The sequence below is a fragment of the Terrapene carolina genome, unplaced genomic scaffold, assembly GCF_002925995.2.
Source record: "Terrapene carolina triunguis isolate 2854851 unplaced genomic scaffold, T_m_triunguis-2.0 Scaffold42, whole genome shotgun sequence".
Lineage (NCBI taxonomy): Eukaryota > Metazoa > Chordata > Testudines > Emydidae > Terrapene > Terrapene triunguis.
In genome coordinates, this window is record NW_020664393.1 from 68875370 (window position 1) to 68893388 (window position 18019).

The 18019-nt window shown below is 39.0% G+C and overlaps 1 protein-coding gene across 2 annotated transcripts in view; it reads right to left on the minus strand.

Annotated features, from left to right (window-relative positions):
• The window catches only part of ATAD2B (ATPase family AAA domain containing 2B), a 167184-nt gene that overhangs the window by 132495 nt on the left and 16670 nt on the right, over window positions 1–18019 (minus strand). For both annotated transcript variants that reach the window (XM_024194058.3, XM_024194057.3), the window contains exons 2-6: window positions 14490–14644; window positions 10400–10446; window positions 8140–8293; window positions 5515–5617; window positions 4859–4967 (exon numbers count right to left, since the gene is read on the minus strand). In XM_024194058.3, the coding sequence (XP_024049826.2) occupies window positions 4859–4967; window positions 5515–5617; window positions 8140–8293; window positions 10400–10446; window positions 14490–14644 (568 nt within the window). The remainder of the gene's footprint in view (window positions 1–4858; window positions 4968–5514; window positions 5618–8139; window positions 8294–10399; window positions 10447–14489; window positions 14645–18019) is intronic.

The window sequence follows — 18019 nt, forward strand, 5'->3', positions numbered from 1 at the left end:
ACAGTAGGATCTCAGGAGCAACAAGAGAATAATCAGCATGGGAATCTGCTCAATATCTCAGATGTCAACACACAAATGCAAAGGGTATGGGCAATAAACAGGAAGAACTGGAAATATAAATACATAGGCTAAATTATGACTTAACTAGCAGCATAGTGACTTGGTGGGATAAATCTCATGACTTGAATATTGGTATAGAGGGGTATAGGTAGGAAGACAAGGCAGAGAAAAAGGGAGGAGGTGTTGAAAGAATATATACACTTGTTCTGAGGTCAAGAAGGAGGCTGAGACACAGACCAGTTGAAAGTCTCTGGGTAAAGACAAAAGGTGAAAAAATATGCATGATATCATGGAAGGGGGTCTACAGTAGACATCAAATCAAAAAGAGAAGGTGGATGAAGAATAACAGAAACATCCAAAACACAAGACCCAGAAGTAATGGGGGACTTTAAGTACTCAGAATCTGTTTGAAAAATAATACAGCAAAACACAAAATGTCCAATAAGTTCTTGGCATGTATAAGGAATAACTTTTTGTTTCAGAAAATGGATGAGGTAACCAGAGGGGCAACTATTTTTGACTTGATTCTGACCAACAGGGAGAAATTCATTGCGAATCTGAAGGTGGAAGGCAATTTTGGTGAAAGTAATCATGAAATGATGATTTCATTATTCTAAGGAGAAAGGGAAGAGTGAACGCAGTAGAATTAGGACAGTAAAAATCAAAAAAGCAGATTTTAACAAACTCAGAGAATTAATAAGTAAGGTTCCATGAGACGAAAATCTAAGGGAAAAGGGAGGTCAGGAGACCTGGCAGTTTCTCAAGGAGACAACATTACGGGCACAACTGCAAATCATCCCAATGCAAAAGAAAGATAGGAAGAATAGTAAGTTGCCAATATGGCTCCATCAGGAGCTCTTAAATGACATGCAAATCAAAAAGGAATGCTAAAAGACGTGAAAACATGGACAAATTGCTAGGATGGAGCACAAAAGAACAGCACAAGCATGTCTGAACAAAATCAGAAAGGCTAAGACACAACATGAGTTACACCTTGCAAGGGACAAAGAAGATAAGACTAGGTTTTTTTAAAATATGTTAGGAACAAGAGAATAGTGAAGGAAAGAGTAGCGAAGAAAAAGAGCTAATAACTGATTATACATCAAGAAAGCTGAAGTGTTCACTAAAAGGATTAATGAGGAGTAGATACTCAGCACAATTAATATTAAAAAAATGGGGAGGGAATGCAAGCCAAAACAGGAAATGAACAGTTTAAAGAATATTTAGATAAATTAAATGTATTCAAATCGGCAGGGCCTGATGAAATTCATCCTAGGATACTTAAGGCACTAGATGAAACAATCTTAGAACCATTAAGAATTATCTTCAAGAACTCATGAAGACAGGTGAGGCCCCAGCAGACTGGCAAACATAGTATCTATCTTTTAAAAGTGGAACAAAGAGGATCTGGGGATTTATAGACCAGTCAGCCTAACTTTCATACCTGGAGAGATATTCGAACAATTTTTTAAACAATCAGTTTGTAAGCACCTATAGGATGATAGGGTTATAAGGAATAGCCAGCATGGATTCGTCAAGAACAAATCATGCCAAATCAACACAATTTCCTTCTTTGACCGGGTTAGTGGCCCAATGGATGGGGGGAAGCAGAAGATGTGATATATCTTGATTTCAGTAAGGCTTTTCACGGTCCTATATGACATTCTCATAAGCAAACTATGGAAAAGTGGTCTACATGAAATTACTATACAGTGGGTGCACAGCTAGTTGAAAGACCATAGTCAAAGAGGAGTTATCAATGGTTCACTGGGAGGGCATATGAAATGGGGTCCCCCAGAGATCAGAACTAGGTCTGGTAGTATTCAATATTTTCATTAGTTACTTGGATAATGGAGCAGAGAGTACACTTGTAAAATATGCAGTTAACAGTAAGCTGGGAGGGGTGCCAAGCACTTTAGACGACAGGATTAGAATTCAAAACAAACTTGACAAATTGGAGAATTAGTCTGAATTCAGCAAGAGGAAATTCAATAAAGATAAATGCAACATACTTGCTTTAGAAAGGAAAAATAAAATGCACAGCTACAAAATGGCTAGGTAGTAGTACTGCTGTGATGAAGTGAGAATGTTCTTAATGTTTTCTCTGAATACTGTGTGTGGGCTTCAGTTTTCCCAATGTATTATTCAAGTATCTAGGTGAAAGGATAAGAGTGTGTGATCATAGCAGTGACCCCTAGACTACTGACTGTCTGCCTGGGCACAAAGAATGGCAGACACTCTGTATCATCACAACTGATGGCCAGAGCCCATCTTCTGCAAGGAGCCAGCCAAAGGCGTTGGAGAACAAAGAGACCAGGTGACCTGTTTGCTTGGGAAAGAGACAAAGTATGGAGGTGGGGCTGCTGGGCATGAATGAGGCTGAGCATGAGTGAGGCTGGGCTGCTGGAAGGAGTCCATCTGCTGGTCTGGGAGTCAGGAAAAGAGCCCAGGGCTCTGGAGCCCCTCAAGATGGACTTTGCTGTAACTTCCTGTTTTCTGTGTTAACAAGATCTGTTCTACGCGGTGTTCCTGACGACTAATAAACCCTTCTGTTTTACAACACTGGCAGAGAGTCACTGCTGACTGCAAAGTTGGGGTACATGGCCCTTTGGGGGTTTGTAAGGCTTCCCCGGGTGTCCCATCCAGGTAGACTCACTGTGGGAAGCTCACTGTGTGAACAGGGGTGCTGACTGCTCCGAGGTCAAACCCAGGAAACACTGAAGCCGGGGAGGCCTCTTGCCCTGGTTAGTGTGTGCCCTGAGGGGAGATACATTACACTATAGTCCTGACTGGCTTCATTCAGATTACTGAAACTGTGACTCCGTGCCAACTGCTGAAATGGATCTGAGAGTTATAGTGGGTCAAAAACTATGAATATGAGTCAACCAAGTGATGCAGTTGCAAAAAAGGCTAATACTCTGGGGTGTATTAACAAGAGTATCAAATGTAAGATGCAGGAAGTAACTGTCCTGCTCGATGCAGCATTGGTGAGACTTCACCTGCAGTACAATGTTCAATGCTGGGCACAACACTTAGGAAAGATGTCAACAAACTGGAGTGTCCAGAGGACAGCAGATAAAATGATAAAAGGTTTAGAAAACTTGATCTAAAAGGAAAGGTTAAGAAAACTGGGTATGTTGAGTCTTGAGAAAAGAAGACTGAGCGGGGACCTAATAACAGTCTTCAAATATGTTGACTATTATAAAGAGGACAGTGATCAATTGTTCTCCATGTTCACTGAAGTAGAACACAAAGTAAGAGGCATAGGCCTGGTCTACACTAGGGGGGATGTTGATGTAAGATACACAACTTCAGCTATGGGAATACCCTAGCTGAAGTCGACATATCTTATTCTGACTTACCTCCCGTCCGCACGGCGCGGGATTGACAGCCGCGGCTCCCCCGTCGACTCCGCTACCGCCGCTCGCTCCGGTGGAGTTCCGGAGTCGACGGGGCGCGCATTCGGGGATCGATATATCACATCTTAACGAGACGTGATATATCGATCCCCGATAAATCGATCGCTACCCACCAATATGGCGGGTAGTCTGGACGTACCCTTAATCTAAAGCAAGGAAAATTTAGAATAGATATTAGGAAAATCTTTCTAACTATGAGGGTAGTTACGCTCTGGAATAGCCTTCCAAGACAGGTTGTGAAATCCCCATCATTGGAGGTTTTTAAGAACACTCTGGACAAACACTTGTCAGGGATGGTCTAGGTCAGGGGTTGGCAACCTTTCAGAAGTGGTGTGCCGAGTCTTCATTTATTCACGTTAATTTAAGGTTTCGCATGCCAGTAATATATTTTAATGTTTTTAGAAGGTCTCTTTCTATAAGTCTATAATATATAACTAAACTATTGTTGTATGTAAAGTAAATAAGGTTTTTAAAATGTTTAAGAAGCTTCATTTAAAATTAAATTAAAATGCAGAGCCCCCCAGACAGGTGGCCAGGACCCAGGCAGTGTGAGCGCCACTGAAAATCAGCTTGCGTGCCGCCTTTGGCACGTGTGCCATTGGTCGCCTACCTCTGGTCTAGGTTTACTTGGTCTTGCCTCAGCACAGGAGATTGGTCTTGATGACCTCTCTAGATCCCTTCTAACGGTACAATTCTATGATTTCCAAAAACCTAGAATACCTTTGCTCTTCTTTTCATTCTCCCAAAATTCCCATGATAACCAAAAGAAATCAAATATTTGATAAAATACTAAAGTAATTACAACTTTAAAATTTGCAGCCTAATTCCTATTAAAAGCTCTTTGAAAGAAACCTAAACACATAGGCTAAAGATATCAGCTGGATGTTTCTTCTAAAATAATCACTACTATAAACAGTTAATATTATTTAAATTGCCTCCACTGAGTTTCAAAATTTACACCCTACTGTGGTTTACACTACCCAGAGCAACTGTTTCAGTTCTAAGATACAGGAAATCTGGTTTAAATTGTTCCATATTTGTAACGCCAATTTAACAAACTTTTTTTCTTTTAAACAAAAGCTTTAGTTCAATTTGTGATCCACTATAACTCTCAGATCCTTTTCAGCAGTACACTGAAACCTGCGGACACCATAAATCTTTGCTGAAGAGCAGAATTTCTATATTGCGTATTTCCAATGACCCAGTTCATTTTCTATTAAGCAAAAGCAAATTATTACTAATTCTCTCTATTACAGTACAGTAGTACTGTACAGTATTTGTATCAATACACTAGCTATTTTAAGGAGTCATTTCTTCTAAACAGTATGTTTCATTAGTGTTTCAAATGAAGCCCTATAGTTAATCTGTACAATCCATACCTTCTTCTTCCCCTTCAGTGGACACTTCGTGATGGTTCTGAATTCCATAGCTATTTCTTCTCAGTGATTTCCGCCTTCTCTTCACTCGAGAATACATGTCCATGTTTTCCTAGAACAAAATGAATTTGCTCATTAATTGATACTATTCCTCGTAACCTGCACTGTTAGCCCAAATAGTAATGGTAATACCTAAGTAGTGTTTTCCATCTTCCATGTGCTTTACCAACAAATAACCCTGAGAGGTAGGGTAAGTATTCTCAGTTTACGAAACGAGGAGGATTGAGGAATGACTCTCCCGGGGCCACAGATTGTGTCAGTGTCAAAGCCTGTGTTTAGAACTCAGGCCATCATGGTGCCCAATCCTGTTTTCAGACCACTAAACCATGTTTCCTCTCCAATTTAACAATATTAGCACAATATGAGAATGTGCCAGTCAATTCCCCATTAACCAAACAGGATGACATATTAATATCTTTCTAAAATTAAATACACCTAGCATCACTGTTTATTTATAACAGTGAGCATTAGCTAGGAGTTGAAAAAATGATTTAGAATTTTAACATACTGTAGGCAACTGACATATGGAGAGTTATAAAAATATACATATAGCCACTGGATGTTACTTTTATCCAAAATTTGAAAGATTCTGAACTTACAAATTCTGTGTCTGTCCACATTCGCAGCCGTTCTACTTCTCCAGACCTCCTATTCCGCCTGATGTTAATATTGTCCATTTCTTGTAGTACAGCTTCAGCAGTACTAAATATGCACAATATTTAACATAAAAGAGACAAATATTCAGACTTAAAATAGAAGAGCTGCAGAACTTTTACACACGTAAATAATTCTATATAACGCACTACACTAAAATTATAATTTCTTTGCAATCATTCCCAGAATTATATATGGAATAAAATCTACAGATTAACTAAAATTTGATTTCAGTCTCTCCTGCAACTCCTTGAATCCATCAATTAAACTAAAAATAGTCAGCCGTAATAAAGAAAATTGAAAGAAGAGGGTAAAAGTATACAAAGTGTCTGCATAAGAGAAAAAATGATTATTTTATGGGCTTTGAATCAAACTCTAATACCAATTTTAATTTAAAGTGTGTGTTCTCTGTCAGTTGTGGGGGTTAATTTTTAAATCTGGTGAGTCTGAATGGTATACTTGTGAAAAGTACCAGACTCACAGCCTGTGAGACTGAAGCTTTTCATCCACATAACCGGTGTAGCACAGGTAGCAACACTGCACTCCTGTAAATGTACCTCATTCCTGTAAGCTCCATAAAATGTCAGCATTTCTCCGAGGCAAGGGCTAACAAATAAAGGAATTTTTTTAAAATAACCAAATATGTGAAATGAAAGAGACATATATAGAACTCCACTGCTCATTAATTTGCTTCTGTTGCATCACTTAACTTAATCATTGTATAATTAGACTGCAAGCTCTTCCAGAGAAGGACTTCTACCTTAAACGTCTTTAAAGTGTTGTTAAACTGATGGTGCTACTGAGCAGGACGGACCACGTCTCGGGAAGGAGATGGCAAGTCATCAGCCAGGCCCAATCAATCATCTACTTATTTATCATGACTGTCAAATTATTGCTAACCATGGTGAAGGTTTGTGTACTGTGGATACCTGTCCACTGGAAATGTACTAAAGCTGCATAACAGTTGGAAACTTATCAACTTTCAAACATTTCCAGTCAGCACTTTAAAGGTAAATCCAAAAAGTGTGAAATCCTGAAATCAATGGAGGTAAGGAAAACTATTTAGAAGTCTGGTGAAACTTTTGGGAATTTGTTGGAAGATGGTCATTCCCTTCCACCAAACCTGATAGTGTGTAGTGTGACCACCATACACACACACACACACACACACACACACATACATATATATACACATACATACACAGGAAGGGAGAAACCCCTTCAACAAGAGTCAAAATTAAACTAAAAATCAAGATGTTAAAATAAGGAAAACAGAGGAGGAAAGGGGACAAAAGCTTAATATCATGCACGGTTTTGACAGGACAACTAACAAACAGGTTACACATTTAAACATAAGAAAAACAGAAGTTTGGACCTAAATGAGATAATAAGAGACTTGAACCACCACTACCAATTGACAAAACAGAAGATAGAAACAAAGAGTAGAAAAGCATCAAACACAATATGTGAGTGATACCACAAAACTGAAGAAAGTGATTAGTGGCAAGTCTTGTCAATACAGCTTTAGGGACTTCCATAGATCAATTTATAATTGTACACTTATGTAAATACTAAGTTTCTCTCTATTTAAGTTGCAAAAAGCCTTATACAATTTCTATTATACTGAATGGAACTGTTAATATACAAAAGAAAAAATGATGGAGGTTTTGCCCTTAACATTAATAGGGAGAGAATGTCACCCAAAAGCGTTTTTTCCCTTTGAATTTATAATCAATACTATGAAGTATTTCTGATGTACAACCTAACTGATCTAGATACATTCAAGTCATTGTTCATAATTTTGGACACTTTGGCTCAATGTAAACACAAATGCAGGCGTCAGTATCACAATCTTATCACATTACCATCTTTATAGTAGATTGCTTTCCTATTACTATATTGAGGAGGAAGAGGAGTTGAATAAAAAAGGGCTTCAAATTCAACCAGGGAAAAAGTAACTCAAGAGAAACTTATAAACTGATACCAAGTGATTACTGATCACATTGAAAAAAGCAGTTTCTGTGAAAAACTAAAGTTCAGCAGAATACATTTTTTATCAGTAATAAAGATCATACTTAGCAGTTACAGAACATTTTTCACGTTTAAAACTTTTTGCAAACACTGATACTCAGTATCTCTCAAAGGTACATATTATACCCATTTTACAGAAGAGAAAACTGAGACAGGGAGGTTAAGTGACTTGCCCAAGGCCACAGAGGAAACCACTTTCAAAGCAAGGAATTCCTGGCTCCCACTCCTGTGTTGAGATCAACAGACTGTGCCTTCCTCTCTGATCAACTTTATCTGCACTGTAAAGTCAAAAAGTGACACCAATCCTGTATGCAGTATCTCATTAACAACAAGTGGTAAAGAAACAGCTACAAACTTGTTGACGTTTTATAATTCAGACATACAAGCAAGATGTACTTAACTTCCAACCATTGTTGTTACTGTTGTTCACTTATTTAAATGACATTTAGATAGAAAGCCCTGTATTGCAGTTCTAACTGTTTTAAAAAAACCCCATCAAGATGCTTTGTGACGTGTGCAACTGAAGTATCCACACATACCTGTTCACTAGCTGATCAAACAATAAACTCTGATTCAAAGTTTCAAATCTGTTTTTCCTGGACCGACAACTTTTTCTCACTTCTATATCTCCGTTTATGCAACCATGGTCCCCATCTCCCTTTTTTTCCCCTCGAAGGGGATGGCTTTTGAGAGCTAAGAGAAATTTGTATTACTACTTCAAAATGCAGGAAACAACATTTTTACAAACAAGAATTCAATAATCAGATTACTTAGCAAGGATAAGAAACCAAACGATATTAAGAAACAGAGTCAGTTCCCCCTGAATGTGCATCCTGACATTTACTGTAATAAGAGTTATCTGTTTTAAGTCCCTACCAATGTTACTTTACTAACTGTACTTCTGTGCCATTTGGGCTATTTACTTGTACATAAATATATATCATTCTGTGGTAAGTTTGTATTTGAACACCAAATATTCAGTATTTTAAAGTTAACATTAAGACTGTCAGTCACCCTTTGCAGTTTCAGTTCTTACTCTTTCCTTTAAGTACAGTATCAAAAGGTTTTATTTTACTGATACAATACAATTTTATTTTGCATAGAAATCTATGTATGCTACTTTGTCCAGTGCCTAGACTATGGAGCCCCATTTTTAGTTGGTTCTTTAGGCACTACAATAATAAAATTAATAAATAATTATCAAAATATTTAATGGAATTGAATATACTCTCAGACTCAATACATAACTGAAAGGAGACAGAAATTAAGAAGTATAGACATGAAAACTGGATACGTTTTCAGTTGAGATTTTAAATGAACTGGCAAACTGCTAAGGTGAAGATTCACAGGAACACTGTTCTAGGTGGCAGGAGCTGCAGACATAGCAGGTCTCAAAAACAGTCGTGAAACAGCATGCTGAGCCAGAAAAGGCCAGGTATTAGGTAAGCAAAGGGACTGGATAAATTAAAGATATTACTTGCGAGAAATAGGCCAAAACAAGTCCATGAAAGTAAAATTTGGAATCAATGGCAGGTCTACACTTGTAACTGCACATAGGGTACACTGCACACCCAGCTAGCTAGGTAGAAATACCAGTGTAGACACTGAGGCACTGCTTAGGCAAGTAGAGTAGAGACCCACCTGACCCTTAGGGTATATACCCTATACGGCTCTCTACATGCCCAAGTAGTGTCTTCCATATCTATGCTGCTATTTTTAGCAGTGTGGTGTCCTGCTGTCAAAGCCTTTCCCTGCTGCAGTGAAAGGCTCCAACATGGGATAAGAGACTGGCAGGGAGGAGGCAACGAGAAAAGGCTCTAGCAGTTCCCCACTGCCGCAGCCTTTTCCCAGTGCCTCCCACTGCCAGAGCCTTCCACTGCCACATGTAGCTACACATCGCAGTGAGTGTGGATGTAGCCTGCCTTTCACTGCAGTGTGTAGCTGTACGTAATCTACACGTTGCTGCGAGTGTAGACAAGATTATGGCCAGGAGACACCAAATGGGAATTCTGAATTGGGAAGAGAGATGGAATTATGTTTGAGGATGCTCCTTGTGCCTAAGAATACAGTTATGTCACAGAGGTCATGGATTCAGTGACTTTTCGGGACCTCCATGACTTCTTCTAGGCAGGGCTGGAGCAGCTGTCAGCCCCGGGGCTGCCCCAGAACAGCTAACTGGCAGCCAGCCCCAGGCCCACTGAAGCAGTGGTTCCCCACCGCCACAGCAGCAGCTGGGGGTGGAGCAGCAGCAGTCAGCCCCTCCCGGAGGAGCAGCGGTGGGGCTGGAGCAGCTGCAAGCTCCAGCAGTCCTGGCAGTACTCTGTTTGTTCCTATCCCCGTCCCCCTTCCATGGTATTTTTTACTAAAAGTCAGGGACAGGTTGCAGGTAGAGCCCTGCTAACCTGTTGATATCTGTGGATTGGATGCAGATGCAAATTTTATATCTGGAGCCCCGCAAATCTGCAGCTATCCACTTTATATCCCTGGCCGATCGGATGCAGATACAAATTTTGTATCCATGCAGGGCTCTAGTCGCAGGCTTCTGTGAATTTTTGTTTAGTGCCTGCGACCCGTCCCTGACTTTTACTAAAAATACTCGTGACAGAATCTTAACCTTACTCGTGCCCAAAGGAAGCATCCAATAAATTATCTGACAGAATCAGAGAGAAAACAGTTTCTTGTAAACACAGGGAGAAACACACCAATGAAGGTGTCAAAATATATACATTTGAAAATCATCAATATAAAAGTAGTTAAGATTAAATATAGATATAAAATAACCAAAGGGAAAACACTCACATAAGCTACGTCCAGTTGGTAATGTAGCACCAGCCTGAGACGTTAACCTGGAAAACAATTATATTAAATATGCAAAATATATCAACATTTCATTTACTACCTAAAAGCTACAATGCAACCAACACTTTTTAAATAGAAATCCTTACGTGTTATACATTGAGCATAATTTAAAGCATTTGTAAAATATGCTCTCAAGAATTTGGCTTGCATCTGAAGTTGGAACTGAAGTTGGCATTGGCCACTGTCAGAAGACAGGATACTGGCCTAGATGGACCATTAGTCTGACCCATCCTTGTGTTCTTAACATTATACTAATATTTTATTTTTATACTAATAAACAATTTTAACTAGTATCACCATACTGAAAAAGATATATCAATATCTGTTCCACTAATAGGCTACACCATTTCACTTATGTCCCCTCCTGTTAAAGAAGCCCCACACAGGTTCCAGAAACAGTACTCTTGCTGCTGCTAGTCAGAAGCAAACACCATTTAAGCTCTTAATGTTTGGGTAGATAACTGAAACCAATGAAAACTAAGCAATACAAATGTGCAGGGCAAAGTTATAAAAACAAAAAAATTAAATCTATTTAACAAATCTAATAACTGAAGGGAAAGAGACTGACAAATCAAGATTACTTAAATCAACAGTAAAAATATTACTTAACACCTCAATCATAAGTATTCTGTGTTTCTTTTTTTAAAGTTAACTTTCCTTTAGGAAAACTAACTCCCACTGGGTTGGTATGAGAGCCAAAACATGATCCAAACCTCTTCCATAAATTACATGGTTTAACAAATTATTGTACCATATATTCAGTCTTGATTTTTACATTCGAGTAAAAGATTGTACACCTCTACCCCGATATAACACGACCCGATATAACACGAATTCGGATATAACGCGGTAAAGCAGTGCTCGGGGGGGAGGGGGGCTGCGCACTCCAGCGGATCAAAGCAAGTTCGATATAACGCGGTTTCACCTATAACGCGGTAAGATTTTTTGGCTTCGAAGGACAGCGTTATATCGGGGTAGAGGTGTATTTCTTATCTGTTAAGACTAACTTATTAAAACATAAGTTATACTGTTAGAATTAAAATGTAAAAATGCCCTAAAATCATGATAGAATATTAGCTGAAAATATCCTGTTGGTACCAGTACATCTAAAATCAAGATAGATTAGTCAAATTAAGAATTTATATTCATATACCGCCTGTCATCCTGAAGGATCTTAAGTGCTTTACAATGTGTATAAAGGACCACTGAACTGCAATAACTATTGTGCACAGTGGAAGGCAGGGGGGATAACTGATTTTAGGTTGGAAAGTGAATAAATTAACCAGTTGAAAAAGGAAAAATCGGAAATCATTTGACCCAGGCTCCACTGCCCCTTCACTCTTGCAAAAATTTCTACTTCTGAAGAGATGGATTTAACTAGGACATGGGCTTCTGCTATTATTTACCTGGGAAAGGCATACCAATTTTTCATAAAACAAGAGACTCACCATGGTAGACCTCACAACCTTGTCACAGTGATGGATCAGAACACATAGGAGAATTGCATCTGCAAATCATGATCCTCTCAGGCATTTTTGACAAACAAACATTAGTAATGGCTTTATGGTCACATATATTTGTTGCTTAATACCAAAAAGCAGAATCTCCACACAGGTTATTATGCATGGCTCTTCTGGGCTTGTTCAAGTAGCCCATTGCTAAAATTTTATTTTAATCTCAGTTATCTACTTTCTGTAACAGACCAAGATCCAGTCATCAGACACATCATAGCACTTCTTAAAGGAGCAATGATGTTAGCTCCAATGTCCTGGCCAAATTTCAGTTCAGGCAAATTGAGTTCACCTAAGTGATATTCTTCCAGGATCAATTAAAAAAAAAAAAAAAAAAAAAAACTCAGATTTTATTTAAATTAACGTATTTTTTTAAAAATAAACCTATATTTTATTTAAAGTTAAATTTGAAATTGACAACCTATGTGTAGGCCTAAACTCTTATAATCTATTATAATTGTTTACATTAAATAATAAAAAAAAATATTAAGCAGTACATGTTTGCTGCCCATTTTAAAGAAAGTCAAACCACTGGACTGGTGGAAGTCACAGAATAAGCATCTGGAACTGGAGTTTTCTGAAGTGATAAATGTTTCTGACAGCAGTAGCCTCTTCTGCAGGTGCAGGGAGAAGATTTTTTTCATTTCACTTTATTCAGTTCAATGACTAGTTCATTCAAAGTTAAGAGACCAATTGGGAATTGAAAAAGCAGGAAAGCTTGCTTTCCCCTTACAATCTATCAATAAAAGACGAGGTCTGAAAGGATGAGAGCTACACTAGTTCTAAAATCTTGAAGGACAGATGACAGAAACTACCAGTTCAATTCACTAACTATAGATAACACTTCCTTTTTTAATGTAAAATAGGTTTTGATAAACTTTGATACTTCTTTTTGTGTATCCAACACATTAAAGGAAGTTTATTAAAAAAAAATTTTTTAAATGTGCATTTTAATTGCATTTGAATTTCCATCCAAAGAGAGCTTGACAAATCACAAGTAAAAAAAATCTAATAAGAAATTCACCATTTTCTAACATAATAAAAATGTAAGAGCTAAGAATATGAATAAATTCAAGTTAGCTACGTAATTATTTAAATAAATGTGTGTCGATATAGTGTATCCCTCTGATTAGCAAAAAGAAGCACTAAATTTAGCATAAAGGCTATATGTAGTTGCAATTCAACGTATCTTATTGGTTATCAACAAATGAGAATCAACCTTTCTTTAGGGAAATAATTAAAAAGTTCAAAAGCAAAGCATGATTAAAATCAATGATTTTAAACAAGGTTTCCAGTTTGCTGCTTTAAATCATGATTAAAATCGGTGATTTAAATTGCTTTGACTTAAATCAATCCACCGTGTTCTTTACATCTTGTCTAACAGCTAAACTGTTGTGTAGTGCTGGTGTAGACTGTTAAATGACCCAGCATATCAGAGGTGGCTGTATATGCTCCAAGATGATTTCTGAAGGAAGCATGCTACCCTGTTTCCCCGAAAATAAGACAGTGTCTTATATTAATTTTTGCTCCCAAAGATGCGCTAGGTCTTATTTTCAGGGGAGGTCTTATTTTTCCTGGAGCTTCGAGGCCTTATATTCCGGGGTGGCCTTATTATCAGGGAGGTCTTATTTTCGGGGGGATGCCTTATATTACAGCGAGAGGCAAAACTGGAAGTAGGTCTTATTTTCGGGGGATGTCTTACTTTCAGGGAAACACGGTATATAATAAGCTGTAGTCATACAGTTCTCAGTTTAAATAATCCCTGTCTTAACCACATCAATTTGAATCAATTTGGTATCTAAATGTGTCCCACCTTAGGGAGTGTTGCCTTATAATTAGCTATTGTAGTTCCCATATGCTAACAGTAACAAGGATGACTTTGTCTCTCATTTACTGAGTTTAAAACAATATGAAACAAAGACTGTCTAGTCCTATACAATATGCAGTAGCAGTTACAAGGGCCAAGATCAGTGTTCAAACAAGCTGTCCCAGGCACAACAGCTTGAGGCTTTTGCTTGGTGTCCATATATTCGCATAATTACTTGTATCCAATTGAACCTCTTTAAACCTGGAAACTTTTTCTTAAAATTAAATCAATCGGTCAGAAAATGAAACTAATGTCTCCTTCAGTTTTGGTTACATGGAATGCATAGTACTTTGGCCTGCTTCTAATATACTAAACTCCTGAGTCAGCCATGAGTTGTCTAACAATGGAGGGGCTGAAAACATCATTGAAAAGGAGAAGGCTGGACCATCTTGTATACAAGAGGATGAACACACACATTTCCTAATTTAAATTTAGGGTCAGCTGCTTATTCCTTGAGCACATAGAAGTCCTAATGAAGTCACAGAGTTCTGGATGCACAAACAACATAAAATTGGACCCTAACACATTCCACCATTCCCATTTTAACAGATAAAGTGGTGTCACATAAGGAGGAACACAACCCATGGGATTCACATAGTTCTCATTCCAGAAGACAGACAATGTAGACTATAAGAAAAGTGCCCCAGATTACCTGGACTGTCCAGCTGAAATGCTCCATTCCTCTCGCTGCCCAGTATTGCGTGATTTTGATTTGTCTTTGCACACAGGATCAGCATGTTTCAAGGTACGTTTGGCTGGAGGGGATATGTGGCTATCACTCAAACTACCATCACTACCTTCATCTTTCTGAAAGAGACAAAGCATCACACCACATTTGATTGTTGTGGGAAGTGTAAAAATGAACCAAAAATAAGATTCCACTACTCACCTAAAGAAAGTCAAACCCAGTTCACACAAACATAGCAGTGCTTTATTGATGCTCATGGAACACATGTACAGTAACTCCCCGCTTAACGTTGTTTCGATCTTACGTCCCTGCTCAATTACAGAACATGCTCCATTTAAAGTTCTGCAATGCTTCGCCATAACGTCGTTTGTCTGCTTGCTTTGTCCACAGCTGGCAGCCCCCCTATCAGCTCCCCTACGCCCCTCCTACAGTGCTTCCCGCCCGCCGACAGACCCAGTGGATCAGTGCCTTCCCCCTTTTGCCCCCCCCCCCCGCCTCCTGCCTGCGGCAATCAGCTGGCTTGCGGTGTTCAGGAGGCAGGACTCAGCACACAGGCTCTCCCTCCCTCCCCTGTCTCCTGAACGCCACAAACCACCTGATTGCCGCAGGCAGAAGGCAGGAGAGAGAGGGGGGAGGCTGGCGCCGAGTCCGCGCTCCTCCCCACTCCCTCCTGCCCCCTGAATGTCGCAAGCCAGCTGATTGCCACGGGCAGGAGGGCGGGGGAAGGAGCAAGGATGCAGCGTGCGGAGTAAGGGTGGGGGGGGGAGAAGAGGCGGGTTAAGGGTGGGGGCTTGGGGGAAGGGGTGGAGTGGGCCGGCTGAGGGTTGAGCCCCTCGCCCCTGGTGCTTGCAGAGTAGGGGAAGCTGCCGCTGCTGCGGCACAACGTGCTTCTCCTAGCCTACAGCACCTTCAGCTTCCTTGCCTGCCACATTGTCTCCAGTGCCAGTGGGCTGTGCCTGTGTGGGGTAGGGCGGGGGCACCTCCCAACTATAGTACTATACTGTATGGCAAAAAAACAATTTCCCTGGAACCTAACCCCCCCATTTACATTCATTCTTATGGGGAAATTGGATTAGCTTAACATCGTTTCACTTAAAGTCGCATTTTTCAGCAACATAACTACAACATTAAGTGAGGAATTACCGTACCTTAAAAATGCACACATGCTGAATGCTAACTCACCAGTTCACCTAGCAAAGACTTAACACTGGACCTGATGAGCATAAAATATTAAAATTCTGTACTTATCAATAATTCTTTATAATGCTTCTAAACTAAATATTTCTAGTTTTCCAAAACCCAATGTACAGTATCCCTGGAAACATTACTGCCCTCACTATTGCTGTAATTCATAAAACACTTTTTCTCTCTATTGTATTACTGAATTTTTTTAAGTAGCTATTAGAATAAGAAACAGCAAGATACTATGACTGGTTCTCTCATACCTTTAGCAAAATGATTAACACATGAATTCTAAAGCATCCATCACCAAAGTGTCTGGGCAATTTTAGGTTTTGTGTTTTCAGTTAAAAAATGTGCAAATATTGAGATCTCTCTCTCTCAATAAAAAATGAAAAGTGTTATAGATATTTTCAGAAGCTTTTATCAGAAATCAAAAATATTTAAAAAGAAACTAAATGCTTTTACCTCTTTCAACACTCTTCCTTTACAGTTTTCAATAACAGTATAAAGGGTTAGTAGAAAGAATACTTCTAAGTACCATACTATCCTGAAATTGCTATTAACCACATTGATCCATGAGGAAAAAAGCAGACAAGAGAGATCGCAAGACATCTTAACAGAGCCAAAAATAAGTGACATACACGATTTCTACCCAACTAAAAACATCCCTTCTTCAGCGGGAATTGTCCATAATCAAACAAAAAATGTAAACATTAAAAAAATGCAAAAAACCCCAGCAGATAGCAGTGAAACATCTTTTCCCACCAAAGAAATTACTCAAAGTTAAAGATCCATCCATCCATCTTTCTAGAGGGTGGATTAACTACAGTGATGGAAAAATTCCTTCCATCGTAGCAAGTTTCTACACTATGGTACTACAAAAGCACAGCTGCCGCACCATAGACAAGCTCCACTTTCTTTAGGCTAGAAAGCAGTCAGGTAAACTTTTCAAGACTTGGCCCTTCTCCAAAGAAAACTGGCTGTGGGTTTCAGTAAAATACGTAAGTCATCTTTTATTATGTCTACTATAGTAAAAATCCACTGATTTGCCATAATGAAATGATGTATATATTACCGATAGGGTGCTGGTAGTTAAAGTGTAGTGGAAGAGACATACTGTCATGGAGAATAGAAAACTCTATATACAGTATGTTCTGACACAGTATGGAGCTTGTACCAAAGTCAAGCTAAGAATTCAACAAAAGAATGCTGATTTTCTGACAGAAGAAGAGGAGTCCAATGTAGAGGCTGAGCCACTTTCACATTCCAGTATGAAGTCAAAAATGACTCCCAAACTGCATCAAGTGTAAGCTAGTCACACAACTGGCAGAAACAGTACATGAACATGGGCAACTGCTGACCCTTTCACGGTAGAAATGAAAGATCTATGCACAAAATGCAGCACCATTGTAAGATATAAAATAAATGATGGTGATGGAAGTGGAAGCCAACAGGAGACAAATGAAAGTAGGTGATAAGAACATAAAGAGGTAGGTGGCCATGTAGAGCCTACCCTGACACTTCAAGAATGCAATCTGGTTTTGGATCACTGTGAAAAGATCAGAAAATACAATGAAGGGCAGAGGCAGATGAGGATACTAAGATTTAGCAAGAACCAGACAGAGCAGATTCAATTGATGGTGCCTCTATATTAATATTAAGAAGTGTACCCAAACGTTTTGCATATTGTTATTTTTCCTCTTTGCAGAAAGTCAAATCATCACACAACCGTTGGTTAACATCATTTGGACTTTGAGAGCACATTAGATATATGCAATAGAAGTGCAAAGCACTTTACAAGCATTAATGGGTTTAGCCTCAACACCACTGTGAAGTGCTCAAAGACTGCAGGAGATAACTTACTCATCATAACAATCCAGCCAGAAGAAAACAAGAGGCAACTTCAGAGACCTGCATAGGAAATGACTGTACAGGTAACACTAGAGAGTTTTCCAGTGAAGAAGGCAAATTAAAGAAGAAATAATCAAGACTGTGGGAATGGGGAATTTGGGATCACACAGCAGCAATCTTAATGTGGAGATTACGCAGCTTCTATTGCAACAGCAAGATACCCAATCTCCTAGGTAGCGGGGCTATTAGGAATGTCAGGAAATGTTTAAACTAGGAACAAAGTAGAATTTTACTCATACAAAAACTGATTATGCATCTCCAATTTACCCATCAGGCTTTATGGATTGCCTAACTAGAATGACAAACTGCAATTACTCAAGGGTAAAACAATTAAGAAACATGTATTTTGGAGGAGGGTTTGGCAGGTGGAGTTTTGGAGATGCTCCAAAACATGCAAAGGA